We start from the raw sequence: 27,450 nt of genomic DNA, 5'->3' as shown, positions 1-27,450 counted from the left end.
AATGAGACGAGATAAGCCCATGGTTGGCCTCCATCAACACATGAGGCTTTCCAAAGCGAGTAGTGTTACAGACAGGCGCTCCTCTGGGGCTCAGTGGGAGTGGGAGTGGACTGGGCTGCTCAGACATTAGTAGGTTGCTAATCTGCCTCCAGCCAGCTTGCTGATGCCCACCATCTGTGTCTCTAACTCATCACCCACAGGCCAGGAGGCTCTGCAGGCACACACACAAGTAAACAAACACCCAGAGAGAGCCATTTAAGAGCCAATTCTCTACCTGGCTCAGTTAATTACTGATTATCAGCGCCACCCAAAAAGCAGAGGACGGGAGCCAGTGACGAGGGGTAAGGGGGGTAAGGAGGAGGCAACTGTGAACAGGGGCACATTAACTTCACTTTTCTTCATCATCATCCTCATTACACAGGGAATTTGCGTCAGACATAACTGCAAAACAGCTCAATCAGGGATCAAGGGTATAAAACAAACTATTGTGACAGACTTAATTACCACCAGCCGCGAAAAAGTCAGAAGACTCGAGGAGTGTCGGGAAAAATGTTGCCGCCGGTTATGCTTCATTTACTTGACGAGACTTCACAGTCATAATTGTAAATGCCCCTGGCACTACTGATCAAGGGGATGTAGAGGGTTAAGAGGTCAGGAGGATGGGTGCAGGGGTGGGGGAAACTGACGGAGATTAACTGAACTGAAACTCCTCAAGGAGTATGACAGCCACACAGGTGCGCTGCGCTTACCCCCCAAGTCACCCCCACACAACCGTCATTTGGGCCCAAAATGTCCTGTGGGTGTAGCAGACAGGTGATTAGCAGATACAATTACTATGCCTCACTTACCTTTTAGCCACTGACCCGTATGTTCAAATGTGACTCGAAGCTTTTTAGAAAGGGCTCTTTTGTGTTTCAGTGTAAGAAGAACATCATGTAAAAGTTTGCAGACTGAATTATTTGGTCATTTTTACCATAATTTCAGTAATTGCTAATTTCACCTCTAATCTATCACTTGAGTTCCTTGTTCCTTAATGTAGTCTTTCAAAGTCACGTGCACTGTCTTAACCAAATAACCTCAAATGGTTTTAGTTTTTTTAACCCAAACCCCCACCACCACCAACACCACTAATCATACAGTCCTTAAAGCAGTGCAGCACGTCCACTGGGAGTAACTGCAATGAGAACTGTGATGACATTTAAAGCACTTGCTAAATGCACCCATGTGAATTTTGGGGTGTTATTCTGCGGTAACATTACCCTCTAAGTATTATCCATATCTGTAGCCACCAAATCTCTAAATACAAGCAGAATTATACAATGGAAACGCTGCAAGTGCCAAAACCGCATTTTAATTTTTCTGGCAAGACTCGGCTTTCTACGTGACAGGAAGGCTGAACCTCCAGGCACTGCTCCAGACTGAAAACATTAACACTCATTCATGGGATTATTTAACAGTAGTCTGTATTTAGGATGGTCCAAAATACCACACTGGAGCCAAAAGATGGAAAATATTTGCAAAGCTATGTCTCGAAAGTTTCCATCCAGAAGAAACGTGCAGCACCAGGGAATAGACTCAAGGTGATTTTTACTAATAACATGCTACATTACAGGGGAAAAAAAGGGCGAGTAATGCCATAATGCTGCAAGAGGAAGATAAAAGTGAGGGCTTTTCCTTTGGCTAATGAACACAAGAGGTCCACACAGAAAAACCAACACAAGGATGATTCAATTATCCAACTACTAGCTCAGGAATCCCCCTCCTTTGTAAATACCTCTTGCACAAAGAGTAATGTTTTCCCTTGGTGCAATAAATAACTTTTTATTCCCACTGCCACGGAAAGTTCACCTGTACAGACAATCACAGCGTCTGCCCTCATATTTGTTACTGCGGCCTTTTAATTTGACCTGAACCTGCCTGTCATGGTCCATCAAACGTGGGAATCGGATACCTTAGGAACACAGGCGCCTTTGCTTTGCGTTAGGGCCTGCCACCACCTCCCAGAGCCCTAACACATTGATTCTGGGAGGAGAGAGAAAGTCACCCGCACCACATGAATCAAGCACTGTGACAGGGGTCCGTTAGGTCTGGGATCACACGGAGGATCACAAGTCTCTCTTTTTATTTCTCTCTCTCTCCCATCTGTATTAGCTGGGGATGAGAGGCGCGGGATGGCCCTCTAAAGGCATATATTTCCGTTGATGAAGAGATAAATCAGATCATTTCTGGAGTAAGGAAGGGAGCACAGAGAGAGCCTTCTTGGTCATTCCCCTTTGAGATGTAAATAGCACGGTGGCACTGAAAGAGGGCCAGGTGTCTGATGCAAAGAGGGAAAGCGTGACGGTGCATGCATTCCTCAGGGACCTAGAACATTAACTGTTGCTGTGCCTTATGCGGGTCAACATCAGCAGATTCTATAATGGTCCATAATGGCCTTGCTGGAGTAATACAATCAGAACAAGTACCCCATCTCCAGTAAAATTTTAATCATGTCTACACATGTGTGCATTGATATTTAAACAATAAGAAAGTTAAAGTTTCCCAGTTATGAGGAACCTCTGCATTCTGCAAAAAACTACACTAAACCCTGAAGACCAGAGGTCAACAGCTGCAGGTCACACCTTGCTGGACGATTAAAAATGAGTTAGCACGCTTTTTGGGGTCATCAAGACAACAATTTGACAACTCTTTAGAGCCTGGGGGAAAAAAACCTTCAAATGTCCCACACCTTAAAGGTGAAGGAAAGAGGTCAAACTGTGAATTAAGAAAAGAATGGCACCCTGTTATTAGACTTAAGAGGGGGCCTGAGTCAGTCAAGCTGCTGAGAAAGCCTGACAGGAGAAGGGTCGAATATGCTGGACATACATTCCTACAGTGGCTTTACAATCTTTCTTTCTTCATACTTAGACAAATAGACAACAAACCACAGACTCCCAATTGATAAGATTTTGTACCACACTGTTGTATCTGAGATGTCAGGGTTGACATAATGCAGAATAACATCGTTATAGGAAAGGAAATTTATCACTGGAGGGGATAAATCATCATATAACACTAACACTATGCCAGATTAAATGTAGTTTATCTTTATTGTTGTAAAAGCCTCCTTAAAAACCATCCAGTTCCAGTTCAACCAGGAAACTTCTGCTTAAGCACACTTTCATCCAGTATAACTCCAAAATTTGTCTTTTGGTTTTTAAATATATATTTTTTGTATTCCTTTTTTGCAAAATCTTGATATCAATCTCCTATATTTACTTTTTATGTAGCGTAGTTTACATTACATACTGGAAACCTGAGGAAACAGCTAGCCTGACTCTATTAAAAGCAACAGAATAAACTTACCAGCATGTCTTTCACTACTAAATGCCTCGAAACCCCTCATGGCAGTGTTTTGGGGGAAATGACAAGAAAAAACACAAAACATACCATTAACTACATTAGCATTTTTAAGCTAAGCTAACAGGCTGCTTCGCAGTTACACATTTAGCATAACCACACTGACCTTCAGAAAGAAAACAAATACACTGCACCAAAAATAAAAACATACAGACAGCCAAAAATAAAATAATAATAGTAATTTATGTAAAATATTTGGTACGTGTGAACTGTTACTTACCCAGTGTCATTCGGAATTGTGCTGCCTTTAGGGGAAAGTGAGGAAGTCAGGTGTGATGCCCAAAAAGTTGTAAATTAGTTGTAAATGACTTGTTGGTCTATAGTCTGTTAAACATATGTATAACATAGCTTTCATGAATGACATCAAGTGATGCCGAGCCAGAATTAAAGATATTTTAAGTGGCCAAAAAGAACTGGATTGATCACAATCATACTGTAGGTACAAGTCATGTCTTGACCGGTTGACTACAGTCCATTTACCAATATAAACACGCAGAAACATCATAAATCACTTTTTGGCACCCTGGCCTAAAAACCTGAGAAATCAAAGATACTAAGCTGCCCGTTTCCACAACTGAAGAATTTATTTTGGTTATCCATAAAGCATGGATCTCAAAATTTCAGCTTACACAGAAATAACTCAGATGTGTAACAGTAAGTTGAAATTTTTATGTAAACTGAAATGCACTTAGCTTTGCTAGGCAGATTTAAAAAAAAACAAAAGACAACTTACTAATAAACGATAATTTGGCCAACTTCTGAAAACACACCCAAGAACTTTTTGGTTCATTGTTTTTGAATCATTCTGTGAAATAAAATCAGTGGCCTATAGGCATGCACATCAACTGTTCTTTAAAAAAAATCGTATATAACAAGGTTTTTTCCCCACTTTTCCCATTGATTTGAAGGCTTTTTCTCTCCCATATATAATGTCCCCGACGTAAAACAAACAGCAGTCAATACCTGGTTGTAGAACAAATTTATTCATAAGTAGAGCTGTCACATCACTCTCAAACGTGGCATTTTTGAAAAAAATGTAACGCAAAACAGTATTTAATGTAAAAATTGACCTTGTGCTGGTGCAGCATTAAGGAAAAAAAAAGAAAAAAAGTGGAATTAATGGAGACATCTTGGATCGCACAGGGCATTCAGCTTGTCACTCACATACAGGCAAACTTCTCATTTCCAAGAGATGACTCTGGTCCGCCATCTGCTGGTGAACATGGGACATTACATACAAACAGGTCTAAAGATCCCGGCGTTTAATAACAATCTAGATTGACAGCAATCATATATGCAACACAGCCACTTATCTGCAAGACTAAAACTCATGCCACGGGAGTTCTGGAGAGGATCTCCTTTTTAAAACCTAGTAGCAACAGTAACACTTTTAGAGTGAGAAAAAGCATTTTAGTGGCAAAGGTTCCCCTGAAATTTTATTTTTTTTCCCCCCCTAGTGTTACAAATGCTGATCAAAAAAGAAAAGAAAAAAAAAATATATATACCATCTCTGACTGCAAATGACATACATAGCTACCTCTGTAGTATCTGTAACTGCATGACAATAAAAATATAGCAGTATACACTTGAAAATACAGTTCATTACATTTTTTTTTTTTTTTATATCGTATGTACACAAAGAGCATTAAATTATAATATGACTGAAATGTGAGGATTTGCGGCACAAGCAACTAAACTATTGCATAAGGGGAGAGTGATCGCTTGATAAATGTCATCTTTTTATATCCCCGCTGCGTTTTATAACTGAGCTGAGCACGCGCTTTATTAGCAAAGACTCTTTTAATATTAGTTATGTACAAACACATTTAACACACGTGCACTTGTGTTTGTCAAGACTCCCTTTACCATTGTATTGATAGTTGAGAAAGACTAGGAATGCCACCAAAATAAGACTGTGGTGTTTTGGAGGGGAAAAAAAGAAAAGACAAAGAGCCTCACAATCCATGCATGCTACCGCATTTCCCCCAAAAAATACAAACAGCTACAGAAATCCCAGTAAATCCTTAAATCCCGTGATCCCTCGTGACTGCACAGAAAATGAGCCTGGTCACATGCAGGAGTCGTAGATCATCTCAGAGTAACAGTCTTAATTTGCTTTGGAAGCTCTAGCAAAAAACAAACAAACAAACACCCAAAATACAAAAATGAATCCAACACCTTAATGGTTTCACATGTCCAAATAGACCTTAAGCAGAGCCAAAAGGAAGGTCAGCACCATTAGGTGATTTGCTTCGTGTGCACAAACACAATCAGGCAGATTTGCATTGGGTAAGAGGTGGTCTTTAAAATGATTAGCTTTTAAGAAGGCAGGAATGTGTCATACAGTGAGTAAAGTCCAGTGTTCTCCACTCTGCTGCCTGGGAATGACTGGTGAGCCAAAGTGGCTGGAAGTGCCTCACACAGTGAGAAGAGGAGCTTATACACAGCTAAACAGCAGTTCAACTGATTCAGGAAAAACAAAGAGATGTTTTTGTTTGTTTTGCATAGCAGGACACACACACGCACACACACACACCTACCTATTACTCCATGTTTTAAATTGTATTTAAATAACTCGCGCTTGTTGGAAAAGACTTCCTTACATTCGCCACTTCAGTCGCTAAATTTAATAAAATTTTTCACTGTGAGAGAAAATGTAATCTCAACTTCAGAGAAGTACGCTTGTACCTACTCCCAATTTTACTGAATCCCATCCTCGCTGTGGTTGCCTCTCCTAAGAGCATTTATAGCTGCAAGGCTGCCCTCTAGTGGAACCCCCCCCCCCCAAAATGAAATACAAAGACTTGAGAGGCTGAAATGTGTGGCGCGTGCATCAGGAGTTTACATCCTCTGCTGCATATTATTACAAGAGAACTTGAGTGAAAACGCATAAACTGCAAGAATTCCGGCACCTTATTAAGATTACCGAACACTTGAAATGCACTGCCCTCAGTAAAGCAGTAACTTGTCTCCCTTCCAAAAAAACAATACTAAGACTTATGGTCTAAATAAGAGAATCAAGCATTAAGAGGAAGCATCCGTCAGCTCTGTAGTGACAAATGGCAAAAGCATTTAAGTAGTTTTATACATGGTAAAGGTGCTTTAGTGTATGCTGTTAATATCAAAGGCAAACTTGTGTGGAAATGAGCAAATGCATACAAAGTAGTCCGATATTAGAAAAAAATAGGTTATGCTGGCCACTCAGAGACTTCAGCAAGGCTGGCTGGCTGTTGACGGAAGAGTGCTGGTGCTTTGTCCACACCCACTCACCCACACACACACACACACTTTCAGAGCTACAAGTATGTGTCCTGCTCTGTGCTGCTGAGGCTTTGTGTAGATCGCTGAAGAGTAGATTCTTTGGCAGAGGGGAGGTCTGTAGGAGGTGTTTTCTGCTCTCCAGCTGAGTCCGTTTCAGTCTGCGCCGCGGCCTCTGGCGTCACACTGTTGCCTGGAGGCGGGGCAGGCGGTTCTGTGGATGACGATTGAGGGTCACTGAGAAGAGGGTAAGGATTGGGAATCTCCTCTGTGGGCTGGGATTTTTTCATGCTCTTCTTTTTCTTACTCTTCTTCTCCTCCTTGCCCTTCTGCAGCTGTGGGGTAGTCTGAGGCACTTCAAGTACAATGGTGGGGTTCTGCTGCAGGTCCTGGCGCCTGGGTGGCTCAGCCAGCATGATGATCCGAGCGCCGTGCATTCTCGGAGGCGGTTTGAAATTGAGCTCCCCGCGGTTCTTCTTCCAGCGCTTGAGCTGGATGTGATGCTCTCGTTCCACGTCTCGCGCCGTCACCGGCACCTCGAGAATCTGCAAAAGGAAAAATCAAGTCACCCGGTCACTGCTGTGCTCACATGTTCCTTCCATGACTGGCCATTGTACTGAGACTGTGAACTTTGTCTGCAAATGCCAAATGACCGCCACACACAGTCAAGACGGCGCTACATATAACAGGGGGTATTGTTTGGGAAGACAGACCCTCACACAAAGCTCGATACAAGGAACCAGACACCATGCAGCCAGCACTCTGGTCAATTTGTCTGTGTGTCACTTTAATTCACTCTCTCAGACTCACTGGTATTCTCTTGACTACTTGTAGGAACATTTATTGTTCCCTCTAACTCCTCCCTCACAATATGACACAATGCTGTTTACATCACTGCCGGATAATCAGAAACGACTTCTCAAAAACAAAGTCAGATCACATGTTTAGAACACATTGATATCAGCAAAGTAAAATAAACTCTGTTTTTAAAATCATATTTTCCTTGATTCTTATGGTCTCATTAAAGTAAATAGGTAACTGGGTAGCCTCACATGACTAGGTAACTCATGTGATGAGAAGCATGATATCTGGGATGTAGTTCCTCCTTGAAAGAACAAACTAAAGGACAACTAGAGACCATCTTTAGGCATCTATATGACTCGCTGCTAGTACAATACCTTCAGTTTGTGGAGACAGTTACCTGGATTACACTTCTACTAGCTGCAGATCAAAGATCAGAATCACTGGCAGGACACCGAGGACTTTGCTCATGGACATTTCAGCCTGAAGGCAAAGCAATCTGGGAAAAACCCCTTACCTCTCGAACGAGGAAACCCTCCTGCATGTATCGAGGCTCTATTGCCCTGAGAAGCTCCATGGTCTCATACTGGCCTTGGCAGGCCTTAAGCTTCTCACGAGTTCCCAACATGCACTTGAGTAGCACCAAGCCCACTCGGAAAATTATCTTCACTCCTAAAAGGAGGAAGAAGGAGCCGATGAGTCAATTTCAGAGTAAAGAGGCTCTATGAGGCACCGCTGCAGATACATACCATCGCAGAGGAACATGTCCCAGACGCGCAGCACCGATGCCCAGGGTAGGGTTCGGGAGAAGGCACACATAAACCATTCAGTCATGTAGAGGATGGGGTCGATCTTATGTTTCTCCAGATGCCGGAAGGCTAGAGGGGAGACGCGTCGCAGCAGGGCGAAGAGTATCTCTCCATCTAACTGTATAGCTTCCTGAAAGAGGGAGCGGTGGGACACTCTAAACAAAAAACGTATTGTACTCTGCATTGCTGGTGCTGAAATGAGATATGCACATACACGCTCATCTATTAAATTAAACCAGTCCTTATTTCTACACATTGTTTTCCCATTATGCACGACTACCCAGATTGTGCACTTATGAGGAAACATTTAATTAGCAAACCTTCTTTCATAACATGGAATTCATAACTGCAACAGAAACCAAGAGGAGGCAATTATTACGCAAGAAAGTTTACTCAAACAGCTTACTGAGAAAATAAGTCTGTAAACAGCCCACTGCCTTCATCAGAAAACCATAACCACAGTGCCACTGCGTCACACACACACTGTGGGAAACAAAATACACATTCTAGTTTTGCTAAGCAAAAGGCCTACAAGTAGGTGTGCACAGCTCTGGTAGCAGTGAAGTCAACTGAGGCTATATTCTCTTTGCATTTCCAACACTGAGCCATGTCATCATGAACGCTTTCAAGTGTTTCAGTCTCACCAGGCCGGGACTGTAGTAACCAGGAAGATACTTCTCACAGATCTGGACCAGCCCCCAGAAAGCATCCTGTAGAATCACACACACATACACACAATGTAAGGGTAGTTCTTTGTTATACTTAGAGAGGCATTCCAGGGGTAACAGAGAATCTGGAAAACATTAGAAATGTTCTCTTAAATACAAGATTTTCTATCCATTCTACCCTTATGAAGCACTCGGGCCTCCTTAGGACACTGGCCAAGTTGGTGTGTATAGTGCTATTGTGTCACACAGTGTGGTGTCGAACCAAAATCCTTTCCCAAGCAACTATCCACAATAAAAAGCCATCTTTGCAACACCCCGGACACTTATTTAGCTGGTAATTTACTTAATTGAAATGCTCACCAGGACAGAAAACTGCATGTATATATAACCACCACACACATCTGATAAATCCACTTCAAAGTCTGCTCTCTCTCTTATGTCTGAAGTTCATACTTTAGGTTGTGACGATGCAGTGCCTTACACGTGGAGAATTTTCCTTCAACATATTAATTGCTTAGTGCTTTTAATGACCACAAGACTTTCCTCAAACTGACAGAGTGTGTCTAAAAATCACACACCATGTCTAACTAAGCTAAACTGAATAAGTGGAATTCATGATTCCATTAGCTGATACTCTGACATACATGCAGAGACTTAATCTGTGGAATGATAGGATTTTTCCAGCGATGCTATCTGCCTCGTTTTTTAGTTCAAAATTTCCAAACCCTTTTACGGTCACCTTGGCTTCTATCATAATCTCAAATTGGATGTATTATTTATACTACGGAGCAAGTCTGGAAATCATCTACAGATTACATCATTTGTACACTCAGTCCCTCTGCAATTCAGCTCAAAAATACTTTCCCGAGGTCACAAACTAAAACTGAGCCTTACAAAATAAAAGAAACAGCACTATTTCTATTTTTAGTGTGGATTTTAGTTTTAAAGACCATAACAAGTCTTCAAGTGTTCAGATCATCCACACCAAGGGACACAATTTATATGGTGAGTGATGGTGTGTGTTTGTATTGAAGGCAATTCGTACCTCAGCAGGCATGTGCATAAGCAGCACTGCAGCAATAGGAGCCTGGGCCTGGCAGTATCCCTCCTCTGGTCTGTAGAGAGTATAAGCCTTAAGAACACGGAACAGGTCCTTCTGCCTACACACACACACACACACACACACACACACACACACACACACACACACACACACACACACACACACACACACACACACACACACACACACACACACACACACACACACACACGCAACATTTTAGCATATTCAAACAAGATGCAGTAAACAACTCCCGTGTTGTACGTCACATTGTGGTAGACTGCTCACCCGTGTCCTCCCCGTGACACAAACATCTCGTGAAAAGGAAACTGTCGATGGAGGTCTTTCTCAATTACATCAAGCCATTTGGGGTCTCCCGGCTGGCTATCCAGCTCCTGACAAAAAGAGCATGGGGGACATGAGAGTGAGATCTCTTTGTGATACAGTATAAGTGATTATATTGTCTTTAAGTAGGAGGACTACAAACCCCTGATTCTTTTTTATAGGATTTAGTGATCTCAGCAATAAATTAAGTTATTCATTCACTATAAAGGTCACTGAATTGTCTAACCACTGCATGAGCAGAGGCTAGTTTTAAACTTTATATTTGAAAAGATTCAAGATCTGCATCATTATTCATTTGATGCTAGCATGCATTTTGAACACTTAACCTGAATAGAAAACAAACCAAAAAAAAAGATCAATAATAAAAACTGCAATTGCTCCAGCTCTTTGGTAAAAATATCTGGGTTCTCACTCAAATGAGTAATGCTTGTGGATGACCACACTTTCAGTACCAATTTCAAATGAAATTTAAAAATGAAATGAGCTCAAAGTAGAGTTTAAGCAGAGATGTGAGGAGGAAGTGAAAGAGGAAGCCGTCGGACCTGAAACTTTCCTTGGTTCTGCTCTCTCTTCACCTTCCCACCAGACAGGTAGAGCCATGCACGGCCTCTGAGGGCAGGAGGAATTCCTTTCTGGCACCGCAGCCTCACCTGAGTCACAGAACGAAAGGGTTTCCCAAATAAAGCAATATACCAAAGGACCATGGGAGAATGTAGCTTGAGAAAAGCTAAGAGAGGCAATCTGGTACGCAAATACAGCAAATGGTTTTCATCAGAGAGCTGCCACTGGTATTTGTTCCCTTTTTTGAATAAGTGTAGTTTTGTACTTAGAAACTAACAGCTTACACTTAGGATGCATTGACTTGTAGCACTGCATGCACTCTAAAAACTCTTACAACCCAGTGATTTGACTTCCTTCTTTTCAGCAATGAAAATGGACAGTTACTACTTATCTAGATCACCAATTTATTTGGCATATGCAAGATCAGAATTTGATCAAAGACGAGCCAAAATTTGGGGATATTCTAACATCTGAGTCTCTTATTAGAGCTTCAGTTATACATGTAACATTAAAAACATGCCACGTGATTTATATCTTCAGGATGCAGAAAACAAAACTTTATCTCCAAGGGGGCGATTACTTAAGGTGCATAGAAACATAAACAGAAGTCATACACAAACACTCTACCACCTGTGACTCAGGGAGTAGAGCGGGTCGTCTTCTTATCGGAACGTCAGACTCCTCCAGTGTGCGTGCTGGAGGAGTATCTTGGGCAAGATACCGAACCCCAAAATGATCTAAAGGCATCCAGCAGCGTGCGAGTGTGTGGAAGGGTTAGGCATAGAAAAAAGCTTGTTGCTGCAACTGTAGGAAGAACATTATGACCTTCAAAAGGCCCAAAATATACTAAAATGAATGCTGCAAAACATCACGTTGATAAAATTTGATCTCAACTCGTGCCATCTCTCCAAGTTGAGGCTTTGCAATCTTTCAGCAGGAATCACAAACAGGTGTTGTCGCAACAGATTAGCTGACCCGACCTTCACATTTGAGTCCTCTTGAGACTTTTGACTTGACTTGCATTACCCTTTCTGAGCACATTTGTTTGCTCTAAAGCAAAGCTGGCACACTTCCTCAAGAACATTACAGTTCTTACTGTACAATTATTATCAATCATGGGGGCACAATAAAGGATTAGAAACCCTGACCTTTATTAGTACATGTACAGCGAGAAAAGGAACACTTCTCGCCGCTAAATTAGCAGTTTCTGTCATGTACTGAGCCACTTTTTGTATTCCTTTTGAAAGAGAATCATTTTATATGAAGCCAGTACAATCCCACCCTGAATCTGAAACCGTCAATTTGTCATACAGTATATGCAGTGACACGGGGACGGGGTTGTGTCCTGGCTTGCTGCCGGTTCATGGGTGTGAGGTTAAGTTGCAGCGTTACGTCGATTCGCTGAGAGCATTTCACACAGAACCAGCTAGACAAGCGAAGCTGCAAAACAAAGTGTATACAAAGTCTGGTCCTTGTGCAATCATTTGAGCGTTACCGTTTGCTTTGTTTGATCATGTGTAAGAGTACCTGTGACTGGCAAAACAAAAACAAAAACTTCCTAGAAACGACACAATACAATTCAGCAAACCACCTTCAGAAACTCTTTAAAAGAAACTGATCTGGTGAACTTCACATGGCTAACACCATGGAAGGCATACAACCAAGCCACATGTTTTATGTAACTGATTTAACACCTGGTGCTGACCTTATTGAATCGCTTGATCATCCACTTGTCCCAGTGGCTCAGCATGTCCAGCCACTTCACCTCTCTTTGCCTGAGCACCGCTGGAGGTATATCCTGAGCTCTGGTTACACAACAGGAGGGAAAAAAATTACAAAGCTCAAATCATTTTTTGCGCTTTTTTGCTTGAAATGACAGCAAACGACACATCTTCTCTTCTTTTAGCACAGAATAATTAGACAGGTGACAAAAGTTTGCTTGTTTTTGCAATAAGGCAAGTCTGAAATAAGCCTCCAAATTGGCCCAAGCTTTAAAAAGAAAACAATCTCACAAAGACAGTTTATCGTTCTGCATCTGCCATCAGATCTGTGTGTGGCCATCACTCATTTGCAGTCAGCGAACTATAAAAGATACAAACTCAAGACCTATTTAATGTCAAAGCTCTCTGATCTGAAAGAGCTGCAGTCAGGATAATTTAACAGTAAAATATTTACAAGCAAGGAGGGAGGGGGGAGTCAAGGACTTTACATTATATTCTCAAACAGAAAAAGAAAACGTAAGCAAGTATAACCTACATTAGGAATTGTGGTCTGATGCTTTACTATGGTATGTAATTATCTCATCGGCACAAGTCTGTAATTGTAGGGCTGAAACGTCTTCAAAGAGCTCTTCTTATTTAAGACAGACCTCTTCTGGTAACAAAGTGCAGCCTATGTGTTGTAGATCAGTGCAAGACTATACTGCAGCTTCAGCTCCCAGAGCCTTTAAACAATAAAGAGATACGTTTGTTGCCAAACAGTACAAGCTAAACACTGACTATCTACAGAGCTGAGCCAAAAGAGGCCCTCAGCTAAAGAGGCACCAAGAGCTGCGGCTCCAAGCCTGCCAAAACTCCACAAGACAGGAAACTCCCAGCCAGCCGGTGCTTGCCATAACTTTCACCCACTCCTTCCACTGTTTCACTGCTGTCGTGCAGGCTTTAGACCCAGCACAAAAAGAAAAACGAAATAGATTTCTTACAAAAGAAAGAAAAGAAACTGCTCTAAACTGTATTGCCAAAAGGCCAGAGATAAATTAAATCCAAGCATGACACAGACAGCCAGAAGTGCTCGGTCAGCACCCCCCACCACCACCGCAAAAAACTGTGTGACAGACTAAACGAAAAACAATTTAACATTACATGGCAGAAATAAGAAGATTAATACGACTCGTTTAATCCTCATCTACGCGTTTACTGCTTGTGTTGACTGTGGCAAACAGAAGGTAATAAAAAAAAAAAAAAGAAAGAAAGGAAAAAATAGAAACAACACTGTGCCACGCAGCTGGTTGGGAGCTGTTTGTCTGAGGCACATAACAACACCTGCACAACTTGTCATCACAACTAATGCACAACAGTAGGCTGCAAATTTACTACCTATTATTATCATCATCATCATTATCATTAAGCATGGCAAACCAACACAGATGGCCTCAGAGTTAAAGGAAACTTACGTGTCCTCTGAGTACTTCTGCGCCCCACCAATAAATCCATATTTATCCGTCTGCCTTTCGCTGGCGAAGCCGTTGATCTCCGAGTCGGATCCCAAGGAGCTTTCGTCGTCAATGTGACTGCTGCTAAGAGTCCTGATGCTCCCCGTGTCCACAGATCGACGGCCGTTTTCCATTTTGTCCATGGTAGCATAAGAAGAAGAAGAAAAAAAAACTAGCCTTCTAGCCGGGACAGCTAACGTCAGCGAGGTTGTGGACAACCCAGAGTCAAATCTGCTCCTGTGCATATGCAGTCGAGTCAAACTGCACCGACGCCATGATTTCTGGGCGCGAGTTAAACTTTCCAACCGCTGTTTTGTCCGTAAATCTTTTCTAAGGGTGCGTTCCAACCGCTGGGTCACATTAAACTGGTTATGCTTGAGTTAACTTGAATGGGTTTTCCCCCAGTTTTAACATTAGCCAGCTAACTCTGCGTTGCTAACGTACTAAAAGTTAGCCTTAACTGCTTGTGACAACAATCCCAAACTATTTCTACATTGACCCCACCTTCAACGAACCGCCGCTACATTATTGTCTAGTTTTACATAGTTAGCCGATTACTTACTAAACCACCTGGTTAACGAACTAGTACATTTTGTCCTCGGCTAGCTGTGGCTTGGTTTTGCCGTCCTGTCATCCCACCCGAGAATACTATACAGATTTCTACATCTCCTAGTATCCCAAGCCTACCGCCCTCGCCTGGGCTTTAACATCCTAATGTTACGTCTGCCCCTAGCGGCTGCAGAAGAAAGAGGAAGCGAATCCCATGTCTGCTCTTTTCTGTGAGCACATGTGACCTGTCCTAATCCATGTCATGTTGCTAGATTTGCAAACGCAGCAGCAACAAAACCAGACCATTTAAAACTCCTTTATTTCAATGAATGAATCTCGTGGGCTCTACATGTTGTTACAAATTACCACTTAAGTTGCATCACAGAGAAGAAAAAGACTGAAGCAAAAGTGTGAAATCATGACTGCCATCCAGAGTATTATCCTTTTAACCTTTAAGGAGGACATGTTGTTTGCACACAATTGTATGAAAAATGCCATATAATGCAAACAAAAATTACAATTTTATGACACAACAAACAACAACAAAATAAAGCAACAAAAAAATCATGTCTTCTTTCTGCAAGGATGGCTCACTTCTTTCTTCCACCTCTCTCCTTCAGTGCCAGATGAATGATCGAACCGTTGCTCATGTTGTAGTAAGCCAGCGAGTTGGAATCCTTGATGAAAATACCCTGAAAAGGAACAAAAAAAAAAAAAAACCAAAACAACAACAACAAATTAATAAATCAGCACTTTATATTAATTAATGCAGATGAGATCAGACATTCCAACAAAGCCATGAGCAAATCTTTACCTCATACTGCAACTTCTGTTTTCCTGCCGGCATGCCTGTAGCTTCATGGATTTTGACTTTAATGACAGACACCTGCGGAGACATTACATTTGCACATCAATAAGAATGCTGTGTGTGAAACCACTTAACCTTAAAGAGAGAAAACAAACCACATGTTGCATACCTGGTCTGTGACTGGGACAGTGAAATTCAGCACCTGGCCATTCAGCTTCCATTCACTCTTGTCCTGCATGTTAGGAACCTGTACTTTAACAGCCACTGGACCCTAGAGACAGGAAAAAGATTCAGACACAAAAACAGATGAAACTACATATCCATGTTCTACTAAGTAGGTTAGCTGTGTTTATTTTCAACTACCTAGCTGGAAACAAAGCCCTATATTACTACCATGTGCACAAAAAGAACTTTTCTTTTTTGCATATCTTTAAATGAATCTGATGGTCAAACAAAGTCCCAATCCAGTCTACTGAACCATGAGAGTGATGTGGTAGCACTGGTAAATTATAAATGTAACGTAACACCTTTTCCACACTTTATTGATCCAACAAACCTTGTTTCTACGAAGGAACTCCTCCTCCGGAATCAGGTTATCCTCAGTCTTCATCTTCTTACTGACAGGCTCATCCTCATGAGGTGGGGGTGGGTGGATAGGTGGTGCTGGAGCAGCACTTGGTGGCTGTGGCACAGGTGGAGCAGGAACAAATGCTAGAGGAAGGGGAAAAAAATAAGGTTATTTGAATTTAAATATAAAAATAAGGAAGGCTGTGTATAAAAGGTTTGGTTACCAAATTACTCCAAGACAAGTAATATTTTCCCTAACAATGGTCATCTAGTTGTTTCTCATAAGCGCTTTAACCTTATAGAGTTGACGGATGCACAGGCATGTCCAGAACACATGATTGATGTAAGATACTATAGCAGCTATAGTATCTTACATCTATAGCTATAGTAGCTTACATGAGTCATGTGATTACGTGCAGACTTTAAACTATGTTCCAGTTTTTAAATTGTCTTGATAAGTATGATTTTATTTGACCTACGATCAATAATTTATGGTATGCTTTTGCTTGAAAATGTGATATTCTAAGGAAAGTGCTTGCAAAAATAAAAAAAATGAAATTAAAATACAAAAAAAACAACACCCTACTGGTGGAAAAATATAACACATCAACCAATCACAAAATTATATGGAACACGTGGCATTTGGTCGCTGAGGAGAAGTTGTGGGAGCAATGGCAAAAGAAAGAACAGCGACACCGATAGCAAGATTTGAGAATTGCAAGCCAGCCTGGAATTTAAAGGTAGTGTGTAGTCAGGAATAATCAGTGTTGCATCTTATTGTGACACCTGATTGTTTTGTAATTAGTTGTTCCAAAACAATGCCTGAGCCATTACCTGCATTTTATCTAATTCAAGAGCAAAATCAAAAGTAGTAAAAAACAGCCAACTATACCCTTGACCCTAGGGGGTTAACTTACGGGCTGGAACAACCATGGGAGGTGGTCTGGGAGCCATGATGTGAGGCGCAGAAGGCGGCATGGGAACCACGTTAATGCGGGGAGCAGGAATCATGGGCGGCATAGGGGTAATAACTTGTCCTGGTGCAAGACGCACCACAGGAGCCACAGGTGGTCTCGGAATTACAGGTACAGCAGACAAGAGAGTGGTGCGTACTGGTGGTGCCACCTGTTACATAACAACATTACGTGATAAGAAGGTACATATGTACAACAAAAAGCATTCAAATGTATACAATTACAATTTTAACTTACAGAGGGTGGGCGAGGCACCGCTGTGACAGGGGGACTAGGTTTAGGCAAACTGGGTGCAGAGGAGGGGATGGGTGGCTGGTGATGAATTTCACTTGGCTTGCTAGGGCCAATTTTCTCTTTAGTATCATCTTCTCCCACCAGTCCTTTGGCCTTGTGAATGGCTTCTATCTGCTCTTGCAGGGTGATGTTGGCCTGCGCTGCCTGCTGTGTACGAGCCATGCTTCCAGAGTGGCCATCCCAGGTAACCTGAAATGCAAAAGAATACAATTATTATTGTTATTATTATTGTTAAAGACAGTTTTATAAAAACTGCAGTTACTCAGTGTTTTTACCTTCTCCTCTGGCTTTTGGATTTCTTCTTCCCCAATCTTTTTACCGATGGCCGTCTCTTCCACACCGAAGATATCAGTACGCCTCTCAGCCAGCTGTTTCAAGCTGCTCTCGATATCCAAACCAGGAGCATAAACTTCATCCTCAGTCTGTCTGTCTCTGATGCTGCGGTCTCTTTGCTCCAGCCAGCGTGGATCTAGCAGACCGATACGCATGTGCTCTGGCATCTTACTGGCCGGGATCTTCTCACCGGTAATGGGAGAGATGAGGTACTCGTCTGGAACTGCAACTGAGGGCTGAGGCTTGGATGCTGTAATGAAAAGGTAACATTAGTTAAAAAACAAAAACAAACAAATTGTACAAAGTAAAAACTTGCTCACATAACGAACAGTGTTACCTTTGGGGTCGTAGTCTTTGCGAATGATAACCTGATCTGGAGTTGGAGGCAGTGGAGGTGGCATGGGGGTGTCCGGTGGCAGTGGAGCCTTCATGCCATCATCCTCATCATCAGATCCCTAAAGAAAGCAGCAGGGGATGAATCAATTTTGTTACAAGATCTTAAAGTTTTCTTCTTTTTCTTTCTCCAAGCAGTGGGTTAGAAAAGATGTCATTTAATTAAAAGAAAAACATATAGTATCAAATCTATAACTGGTCAGACACGAACAGCTTGCAATCCGCAGTAATTAATTACTCCATCAGTTCTAACCTCATCCATGTCCTGCACTTGTGTGTCTTGATCAGGCTGTGAAGGCTGGCCTTCACCCCTATCCTCCCGCTCATCATCTTCACCATCGCTCTCCACTTCCATCTCTACCTCCTCACTCTCTCCAAACTTCTCATAGCGCTCCTGGATCAGGATGCGAGCGCCGAGCTCCTCTGGTGTGGTAGGTGGTGGGAAGTGGCCTAAGGAATTTGAGATGCCAATAAAGATTAAATGATTGTACCAATATTTACAGGTGGGGGTTACCATTTAAAGATATAGTTACTGTGGTTATAATTACCTTGTTCATTAGGCTGGAAATCCACTGTTTCGACCACTACAAAGTCATGCCAGTCAATTTGGGCATATGCAACTCGTTCTTTCTCCCTTTCCTCCTCCTCCTTCTTCCTCTCGCGCTCCTGGTACTTTGCCCATTCAACACGGTACCTTACCTGATGGTTGGACAACAGGACATATTACAACCATGGGAAAGAGCAAATGTAAACGGTTATTTTGAGAAGCAGTCACTGTTAAAACAGAATACCTGGTCCATAACCTCTTTTGGGTTCTCGGCTTCCTTCTTGAGTTTGGTCAGTAAGCCTTTGGGAGGGATCAGAATCTAAAGGATTAAAGTCGAGAATCAATATAATGCTTAGAAAGTTTAGAATCACCACTTGAATAAATACACACCCAGAGAAGCCCAATCTGTTAAGTCACCTTAGTATACTGCTCCACCAGCTTGGTGAAGTAATTGAAAAGGCTGTGCTGTGGTCGCAAAAAGTCAAACTGGTAGTTCCTCTGTTCCTTCTGCATGAGCTGAGTGAGAAACTGGCGCCCGTTGCGAGCAACAAACTGGGCAGTGAGCTTGACAACATCCAGGTCAAATGCTGAGATTGATGGAGGATCTGCAATGAACTCAAACTCAGGGGGAGGTTCTTTGGGGACCACTGTCTCCTGAATCACCTGTGACTGAACCTAAAAAACATGTAAAATATTAGTCAGGGTCAAAGACTACCAGACCAGTTTTTTTTTAATTAAAAAAATAAAAATAAAGTGCAAAGTGAAGTTCAATGACTTACTTTCTGAGGAAGCTGCTGGGACTGTTGCATAGCCTGCTGCATAACTTTGGGCACAGCTGCAGATGGCTCTTGAGCTTTCCCCTCCTTAAATTCATTGACTTTGTGGCGATAGTAGGCATGGTAGGGGTCATTCGGGTTGAGGAAGTTAAACTTTGGATTGTTGATCTCATTCTGACGGATTCTTGCCTCAAATTCAGGCCCGTTCCTGTGAATTGGCAAGAATTAGTTATGCCATATACATGAAATCCAGTTACCATTACATATTTAAAAAGCTGCCACATAGAAAATAACCAACCTTGCAACAAAGCTGGCTGTCTTGTCAACAATGTTTCGGACCTCGGGAGGTGGATAAATGATACCAACAATAGGTTTTGTGGCTGGCGTTTCTTCTGCTGTTGAATCATTCTGTTGCTGCAAAAGCACATTTGTTAGTTAGAATAAACCAAAGAAGGGTTAGATGAATAAATAAAAGAATAAGGTAAAAACAACAACAGTGGACCACTTAACACCCACCCGATGTTAAAGCTTTTCCAACTACACCAAGTAATATTTCCCCTGCTCTACTACAATTTACAACACTCAAAGCATAGACAACATTTTGAAAAACTTTAAATTTCCATACGGTAAAAACTACCAAGTGCTCTGATGAAAGTAGGTCGGTGAATTTTCTACGTGAAAAAATGTGGTTCTGTACAAAACACATTGATCCAAATATCCGTTTTCAATTTAGCAAGTGACAGCAAAGTCTCAGCAATTACCTTCAGGTTCGAACTGAGATTTTAGACGTTGTGTGTAGATTTACCATCACAGCTAACTACGGGCTAGCAAGGTTTAATGCTGCGACCTCAAACGTTTAGCGAAAGAAAAAGAAATAGACGCTAGCTGTTCGCTAAATTCAAAAATCAAAGAGACAGTTCAAAGTATAGAAAGACAAAAATTAACCCAGTTCACAAGTTAGCCGAAAAAAAAGCAAGTAGTATGTAGGCTACACTGCTGGCATTAGCTAACTAGCAGCGGTACCCTTACCTTGTTGTTAGCCTCCGGCTGAACGATTTGAACAGGCCCAGGCGGCATGGCTGCGACTTATTGTAAAACTGGAAGTAACCTGCAAACACAAAACCAACAAGAAAAAAATACGTATTTTAAACACTCCTTTTTAGCACATGCTATGTCAACAATAAAGGCTACAGAAGCTAAAAGCTTAAAAATTGCCGTAGTTAAACACACTTACTACGTCGCGCTTTCGTTGACCCAATGGAGATGAATTACTTCCGGAAGTAAACCGCACAGCATTGTGGAACTTGGAGTACTTTTTTTGGACGTTGCCAAGGAGATACGGTATCAACAGACTGCACAGTGTTTTTCAGAGCTGTGTCATTTATAAAATAGTTTGTCAGACATGAGTCAGTTGCTGGGTAGTCAGGACTGTATCGAAAGCCTCCGAAAAGACCTGGTTGACCTTCAGGGAGCGATTCTGGACGTGTTTTCTCGAACCGGACCGCTCCGCTTTTCTTCCTGGAAGTTCCCGGACAAGCACTCCTGTAATCTAGACATGGTAGCTCTGCTAGAGCAGTATGACTTTGTGGATGGGGAAGATGCGTTCAATCAGCACTCCCACATTGTTTTACTGGAGTTGGTGGTTGACAGGTAATACATAACAATGACAATTTTATTATATAGCACATTTACATGAAAATTCATGTGCCTAACACAGAAAATTAAGAAACATAAAAATGTTAGATGTTTTAATATTGCTATTATTATTACATGCACAGTGAAAATAAACGCGGTTTACACTGTGCAATGAAATTCTTATTTTGCCAGTGTCCCTGTTGGGCCCATGCCTTGTGGATGTTTGCAAACAGACCTGTACAAATTAGTGCAGTAGCAGATAATGATAGTACAGTAACAGCCAACAGTAGTGTTGGTGTGGGAGCGGGGCAGTGCTGATTGTCTCATTCAGGAGTCCGATGGCCAATAGCTCGAAGCTACAGAGAGTATTAGTGCTTGATTTCAGACTCCTATAGAATCTACCTGAGGGCAAAAGTGTGGAGAGGTGGTGGGTGTGTATTGTCTCTAAAAATGTTGTGAGCCCTTGGTCGTGTAAATGCCGTGTAGTGATGTGAAGGCTGCTCCTGTGATGCACTGTGCAGATTTTATCCCACGTTGGAGATCCTTCCTGTCAGTGCAACTTCCAGTACCACTCTGTAACTGAGGTGGTGATGATGCGCTCAACTGTACATTGAGTTGCAAAAAAAAATGCTGGAAAAAATGAGGATTTTAGTCGACATGCCAGACTTTCTCAGCCATCTTAGGAAGTACAGTCTTTACTGTGATTTCTTGAGAAACTTCTGGATGTTGTGAGATCTTCCTTAATGTGTGTCCCTTGGAATTTAAAGGTTTTCACCCTCTCTACCTGTCTCACAGATGTCTGCTGTGTGTATGCTCCTTCTCTTCACATAAAAAAAATCAAGAGTTGTCGGTCTTATCTGCACTTAGGAAGAGATTATTTTGCTGACACCAAGCCACCAGTCCTGCCATTTTGTTTTCTATATGCCATCAGTGATCAGCCTAATGATTGCGGTATCATCTATGAACTTTATAATGCTGCTGTTTGATGAATAGACATGAACAAAATCATTGGTACCCTTCTGTTGAAGGAGGAAAAACTCACACTAATCACTGAAATAACTTGAAACTGACAAAAGAAATAATCAGCAAAAATTGACATTACATTACATAAACACATAATAATTGTTAAAAAATTTTCTTTCCCTCCCTCTCTGGCTGAACAAGACTGCTGCTTCTTGTACAAAGCTCCAGTGCTTACATTGACCGACTGAGGGGCAGCCACAGGAGAGAACAAACGCCACAGAAGGGATGCCTGTCAGTTGGTCTCATAGTCACAAACTACTGGAGTAATTTAGTTCAATTTGCCAACATAAAGGTAGGCAGACTGCTTCATTTTAGTGAAGGCATAATTAAAAATAATGGCATAATGTTGCCAGTTAACTGATAGATCTCAGTGCTTTATGCTGTCTTTCCTTTCTTAGGAGTCTGAACTCAGTAAAAGGCAGATGGAAAGAAACAGTGATGAGACAAACACTGCATCACCTGTCTCACCTCAAATGAGCTCAAGAACTGACTTTTGCAGGCGTTGCTTGTCTGCTTGGTCTTCAACGAGCACATTTGAAATTTCCCCACAGAATCTCACATCCTCCAGTCCCACCCACAGCAGTCCATGCTCTCCTGTGTTTAGCAGTCAAAACAAAAGCTGCCAGACTGTCGAATCATCACTCATTCCATGCGATGCGTGTCATCAAGTGCAAACTCTTTTGAGAAAGACAGGAGACGCTCTGGTAGACCTGCTTCAGAGCGAGGGCCTGCCCTCATCTCTGCAGCCTCTCTTAGCAGCTGTGGATGACTTTCTGGAGCTGGGACGCATGACAGCAGGCGATGTTTCCCAGTGGGCCAATGAACAGCGCAGGGACACGCGCAGGCTGGAAAAACACCTTCAAGATGTGCGCTGTACGGTGCAGCCTCTTAAAGACAGACTAGCAGCGGCAGAAGAGGAACAGAAAAGATTCAGGTCCCAGCTGGAAAGAGCACAAAAAGACTTCAACCAAGAGAAGGAAAAGCTTCAAATAAATTCAGTCCAGCTTGAATTTTCGCTGCAGAAAGCACAGAGAGTCATTAAAGAAACAGAGAAAAGGCTACACGAGGAGCAACAGCAACATAAGAGGGGTGAGTGAAATTGTGAATAAACATGATGAGAATTCACTGGGATCACTTTTCTACTTTCACATTTTTGAACACAGACACTATGTCCTTGGAAGAGATGAATTTCAAACTGAAGGAGGAAATAGCATTGCAGCAAAATACCTTAAAAGCACTGGGTAAGACACGCACCTAAGATTAATCTACAACCTTTCTTTCATTTAAAAAAAAAAGAAAGTATGTTTTGCAGAACACACACAAAATATATATTTATGCAGGCTAAGAATTTTTTTGTGTGTTAGAACATGAAAAGAAAGGACTGCAGGAGAGTCTGAACACCTTACAAATAGAGGAAGAGGCCTGTTCTAAACTGCAGCACAGGATCCAGCAGTTAGAGAGTCAGATCGCCGACATTCAGCTCCTGCTTGATAAGGAGAAAGCCAAGTACCAGAGTGCCTGCCGTCAGCAAGAGGTCAGCATCACAGCAAGCACCTGATTATTAGTTGTTTTCCACTGGGCACTGTGACAGACTCACTTATGTGTGAGTCACACAGCAGTAATCAAATAGATTCATACAGGTGTTGTTTGGTTGTGAAATCCAGTCAATGCAGGCAAAGCAGAAGTCTTTGTTAGAGAGAGTCGACGCTCTCGACGAAGAGTGTGAAGAGCTGCAGAAGCAGCTGGGGGAGAGAGATGAGAGGCAGATCGGCCTACAGAGTCAGCTGCAACAGATGTCAGAGGAGAAGGAAGAACTGCGGGCTCAGCTCACTCAACAGCAGGTAGATCAGAGCTTTTAAATGCACTTTACCCATAGTAATACCCAAAGAAGACATGTTTTAACCAAGTAGTATATGCTCCTATATTTTTTCCCCATCAGGACCTGTGTTTGAAGCTCCAAAATGAGAAACAGACCCTACAAACACACACAGATGAGCTAAACAACTGCGTGGATGAGTTGAAGGAATATGTGCAAGCTTTGAGAGAGAGGGAGAGGCTGTTGGTGGCTTTCCCAGAGCTCAGCCCACTGGCTCAACCACAGAGTAGGCCGCTATGAACCACCTACTAACTAACATTACCTGTGTGTATGCAAATAAAAGTGGCTTTGCACCTGTCGAGCACTAGTTGACTGCAGCTATTAATACTTCGGAAAGCACAGAGTGCTAGTTTGACAGACTTGGAATTATAAGATCACAAAAATGACCCAGTGCATTTGCAGATGAAAGAGACAGTAAATCGGAAAAATCAGTGCACATTAAAGTATTACTCTTGTCTTCAATCTTGTCATTTTTAAGGAATATTTCTCATTTTATTCCATGTAAAAAGGTACAGGAAATGTGCTTCTGGATATGCAGCAGCAACTGCAAGCAAATAGCATTCGTATAAAGGTTTTGGAGCAGGAAAATTCCACCCTTCTTAGAAGTCTGGAGAAACTGGGAGAAAGAGCACAACATAATGTAAGCAGGGTAAGTCATTAGGTAGGATTCTTGTGATGCTACATAAATAGAAAACACGTGAATAGACATATATCATGGATGAATAAACAACTTCAAACAGGGTTTTGTGGTTGTTTTTTGCTGAACATTATATATATGCATTTTTAACAGGAAGCCTCCACTCAGCAGACACACACTGCTTCTCTGCCCAGCACACCAACAGAAAAACGTCCAGCGTAAGTATTCTGCTCTTTAGATTAGTCTGAGTGATACTGTGCATCCATTGTTGCCTTCTTCTTTGCTCCACAGGCAGAGCAGTGATGCAGCAAGGCTGGGGTACGTTAACAGAGGAAGGGAAGCAAGAGGAGGAGAGAGTGGTGTGGAGTCAGAGGATCGTGTGTCCACCTCCCCCTCGTCCATACAAATCCACCTTCAAACACTCCACCTCAACACAGCGTGCACTGCTGCTAAAAGCCCTGCAAAAGTACACAGCCCCTCTCAACTTTCTCACTCCCGGGCCTGGAATCAGAGGAAAAAATGAAACAGTGGAGGTGTGAGCAGAAGCTGCTTTTGCAAGCAATATACCTCATTAAGAATTACTGGCAAAAACTACAAGTGCCTAATTTTCTTTCTACGTAAATGCTGTTTTTTCTGAGTTTGTGTGATTACATATTGTCATTATGTACAGTTATGGCAGTTAATATTACAGTTAAGATGGATTGCTCCATAATAAACACATTATTAATAAAGACTGTTTTTCACCGCTGTTAAAATAGGGCAGTTATGGCCCCTGCATATTAGGTTTCATGAAATGTGATATGCTTTCTCAAACAAGCCTGGATGTATCTGAATGGACAGCCTTCCCTCCGGATTGATCACATGGTTCTAAGTAAATAGGTAAAGTACCTTGAACGTCACAGAGACAGATGTTTGTGTGCTTGCTGACAAGGATGTGGGAGTTTCCAGGGAAACGCAAGTGCTTGCTGGTTTCACTGAGTCCCTGCAGTGTAAGCTTTCAGTAAAATTGAATTGAATAAACAATCGTGTTAGTATAAACACTGACCTTTTACCAGTTTTACCTGAATGGACACATGACCTGTCATTTCAGTCACTTCACAGACAGCATGTGACCTGAAGGTTAATCCCTAATTGGCTTAACTAGCTGTGTAATCAAGCATATAATTTAAGGTAATTTCAACCAGTGCCATAGATGTCACTGAAAGTCATCTCTAATGCTATGCTTGACTAAACATTTCATTCTTATGAAGAAAGATATTTTGTCATTCTAATGAGCAGTTTACCATGAATAAATATAAACTATTGTTTATTTAGCTAGTATATACATATGTAAAAAAAACAACAACTTAAATGTGACTCTATGATCTAATGGAAAATTTGTGCTTCACCTCATTTAACCTCAGTGTACTGTTGGTGTGTAGCTGTGACTTTCTTGAATAAAGAATGAGTTTGTGGTTTTGAAAACAAACTAAATGTGAATTGTGTTCAATGTCACGATGCAGTCTGTCTTCATTATCAGGCTGGTGCCCACATGACTGCAGGAACTGAGCTCCCTATGGCTGAACAGCCAAAGATTATATCAACACTAGGGCTGCCACGATTAGTCGACTAGTCACGATTACGTCGACTATTAAAATCGTCGACGACTGATTTAATAGTCGACGCTTCGTTTGAAGCTTTGTAAGATCCCAAAAGACGCAGGAATAAGTAGTAGGATTTAAGGGTGTAATAACGGACTGAAACAGAAGATGGCAGCACTGCATGTACAAGTATGCCAGCTGCCGTTAAACCCCGAAGAAGAAGAAGCTGTGTCCCAGAATTCATAGCGCGGCCCAGCACAGTTGTCAACAATGGCGGCAGCTAGTTAGTTTTAATATTACTCTTATTATTCTTTCTGGGTCACAAAATAAACGTTTAACATATTTTCAGGCGAGAATATAACTGTGTAAACCTGAAATATCTGCTCAGTTTATCAAGACACCACATATTTTCAAAAGCGCTCCGACGTTTTCGGAGACGTCTGTTACCCACTAGCTCGATAGCTAGCTGGGGGCAAGGCTCACTAGAGCCGGTGAGAACACCGGACACCCGGCTAATCGTTTTCAAACCCACCGCCGTCTTTCGCTACTCAGGTTAAACATGATATATAAGTCACTTAGATAACTTCAAAATGTTATTGTTTGGCTTTTTTTAGTATTTTATTTGTTCCTGAGTAAATCGGTTTGGCTGAGATTAAAGTTATAGTTTTTACACAGCTGAATAAATGTCAAGCAGACAACTGATCAGAAGTGTGAGATGCTCGAGAATATACTCCGGTGTCCCGTTATATTTTAGATAGCAAGGAGTTTATTAAACTTCACCGAAACAATCTGCAAATTTCATTAAAATTTAATAAACTATCATTTTGTCTTTATTTTTAGTTAGCACATACCTTAAACACTTAAAGCTGTAAGCTAAGGATGGTTATATGAGAGCAGATGCGTGCTGGTGCAAAAAGCTGTACGTTTTACGTCCAATGGATTTGATTAGTCGACTAATCACAAAAATAATCGGTGACTAGTCGACTATCAAAATAATCGTTTGTGGCAGCCCTAATCAACACGATGGCAATAAAGGAGCTGCTATTATTTATTGATGCTACTACGAACCCCGTTCATGCTGTATTGATCCCTCTGCAAAGGTTTTAACTTTCTTTCAATAAATCTCAGAAAATCAGTTTCAAATTATTTCCACAACAATTTTGGCAACAATAATGGAATCGCACAAGTGATTTCTTCTCTGCTTTCATGTTGATTTAGGAAAACCTGCAGGTAGACTCAATGAGTCTGAAAGAGTGCTTACCTCTGAGCAAATTATTGAAGAGATGAGTGCATGACAGCTGAGAGCAGACAGAGTCACTGCTGAAATCTCAATTGATAATGAA

The 27,450-nt window shown here is 41.7% G+C and overlaps 3 protein-coding genes across 3 annotated transcripts; 1 reads left to right on the top strand and 2 right to left on the bottom strand.

Annotated features, from left to right (window-relative positions):
* Nucleotides 1-4,361: 4,361 nt before the first annotated feature.
* Nucleotides 4,362-14,855, bottom strand: LOC146375857 (TBC1 domain family member 10A-like). The gene is made up of 9 exons (XM_084946120.1): nucleotides 14,077-14,855; nucleotides 12,610-12,709; nucleotides 10,886-10,993; nucleotides 10,287-10,393; nucleotides 9,981-10,095; nucleotides 8,912-8,977; nucleotides 8,208-8,397; nucleotides 7,976-8,130; nucleotides 4,362-7,202 (listed from the first exon to the last, which is right to left on the bottom strand). The coding sequence occupies exons 1-9, from the start codon at nucleotides 14,358-14,360 to the stop codon at nucleotides 6,696-6,698; spliced, it is 1,632 nt and encodes a 543-aa protein (XP_084802246.1). The 5' UTR covers nucleotides 14,361-14,855; the 3' UTR covers nucleotides 4,362-6,695.
* Nucleotides 14,856-14,965: 110 nt separating this feature from the next.
* On the bottom strand, nucleotides 14,966-20,681 carry sf3a1 (splicing factor 3a, subunit 1). Its single transcript, XM_084946118.1, has 16 exons — nucleotides 20,591-20,681; nucleotides 20,386-20,464; nucleotides 19,655-19,770; nucleotides 19,360-19,564; nucleotides 18,998-19,255; nucleotides 18,825-18,899; nucleotides 18,582-18,732; nucleotides 18,287-18,483; nucleotides 17,978-18,095; nucleotides 17,583-17,890; nucleotides 17,251-17,496; nucleotides 16,957-17,164; nucleotides 16,029-16,183; nucleotides 15,642-15,743; nucleotides 15,479-15,550; nucleotides 14,966-15,356 (listed from the first exon to the last, which is right to left on the bottom strand). The coding sequence occupies exons 2-16, from the start codon at nucleotides 20,431-20,433 to the stop codon at nucleotides 15,255-15,257; spliced, it is 2,361 nt and encodes a 786-aa protein (XP_084802244.1). The 5' UTR covers nucleotides 20,434-20,464; nucleotides 20,591-20,681; the 3' UTR covers nucleotides 14,966-15,254.
* A 5-nt stretch (nucleotides 20,682-20,686) lies between these two features.
* Nucleotides 20,687-25,989, top strand: ccdc157 (coiled-coil domain containing 157). The gene is made up of 10 exons (XM_084946119.1): nucleotides 20,687-21,006; nucleotides 22,156-22,306; nucleotides 22,413-23,103; nucleotides 23,178-23,255; nucleotides 23,379-23,548; nucleotides 23,679-23,855; nucleotides 23,954-24,116; nucleotides 24,400-24,539; nucleotides 24,681-24,745; nucleotides 24,819-25,989. Exons 1-10 carry the CDS (start codon nucleotides 20,759-20,761, stop codon nucleotides 25,048-25,050), a joined length of 2,115 nt encoding a protein of 704 aa, XP_084802245.1. The 5' UTR covers nucleotides 20,687-20,758; the 3' UTR covers nucleotides 25,051-25,989.
* The last annotated feature ends 1,461 nt before the right edge of the window (nucleotides 25,990-27,450 follow it).

The sequence above is a fragment of the Perissodus microlepis genome, chromosome 12 (assembly GCF_051167445.1).
Source record: "Perissodus microlepis isolate ML-2025 ecotype Zambia chromosome 12, ASM5116744v1, whole genome shotgun sequence".
Lineage (NCBI taxonomy): Eukaryota > Metazoa > Chordata > Actinopteri > Cichliformes > Cichlidae > Perissodus > Perissodus microlepis.
This window is presented reverse-complemented; position numbering and strand designations above follow the sequence as displayed.

Bases quoted from the DNA above. Each gene is read 5' to 3' on its own strand.
- LOC146375857 (XM_084946120.1), bottom strand. From the start codon at position 14,360: ATGCACAGGAGCAGATTTGACTCTGGGTTGTCCACAACCTCGCTGACG. The intron at 10,096-10,286 runs GTGAGCAGTCTA...GTGTGTGTGTAG, and splicing joins GTGTCACGGGGAGGACACGG to GCAGAAGGACCTGTTCCGTG. The intron at 8,131-8,207 runs GTATGTATCTGC...TCCTCCTTTTAG, and splicing joins GGACATGTTCCTCTGCGATG to GAGTGAAGATAATTTTCCGA.
- sf3a1 (XM_084946118.1), bottom strand. From the start codon at position 20,433: ATGCCGCCTGGGCCTGTTCAAATCGTTCAGCCGGAGGCTAACAACAAG. The intron at 19,256-19,359 runs GTAAGTCATTGA...CATGTTTTTTAG, and splicing joins CCCAGCAGCTTCCTCAGAAA to GTTCAGTCACAGGTGATTCA. The intron at 15,744-16,028 runs GTTTGTTGGATC...TCCTGTCTCTAG, and splicing joins AGTTCCTTCGTAGAAACAAG to GGTCCAGTGGCTGTTAAAGT.
- ccdc157 (XM_084946119.1), top strand. From the start codon at position 20,759: ATGAGTCAGTTGCTGGGTAGTCAGGACTGTATCGAAAGCCTCCGAAAA. The intron at 21,007-22,155 runs GTAATACATAAC...TGGCTGAACAAG, and splicing joins CTGGAGTTGGTGGTTGACAG to ACTGCTGCTTCTTGTACAAA. The intron at 23,549-23,678 runs GTCAGCATCACA...TGTGAAATCCAG, and splicing joins GTGCCTGCCGTCAGCAAGAG to TCAATGCAGGCAAAGCAGAA.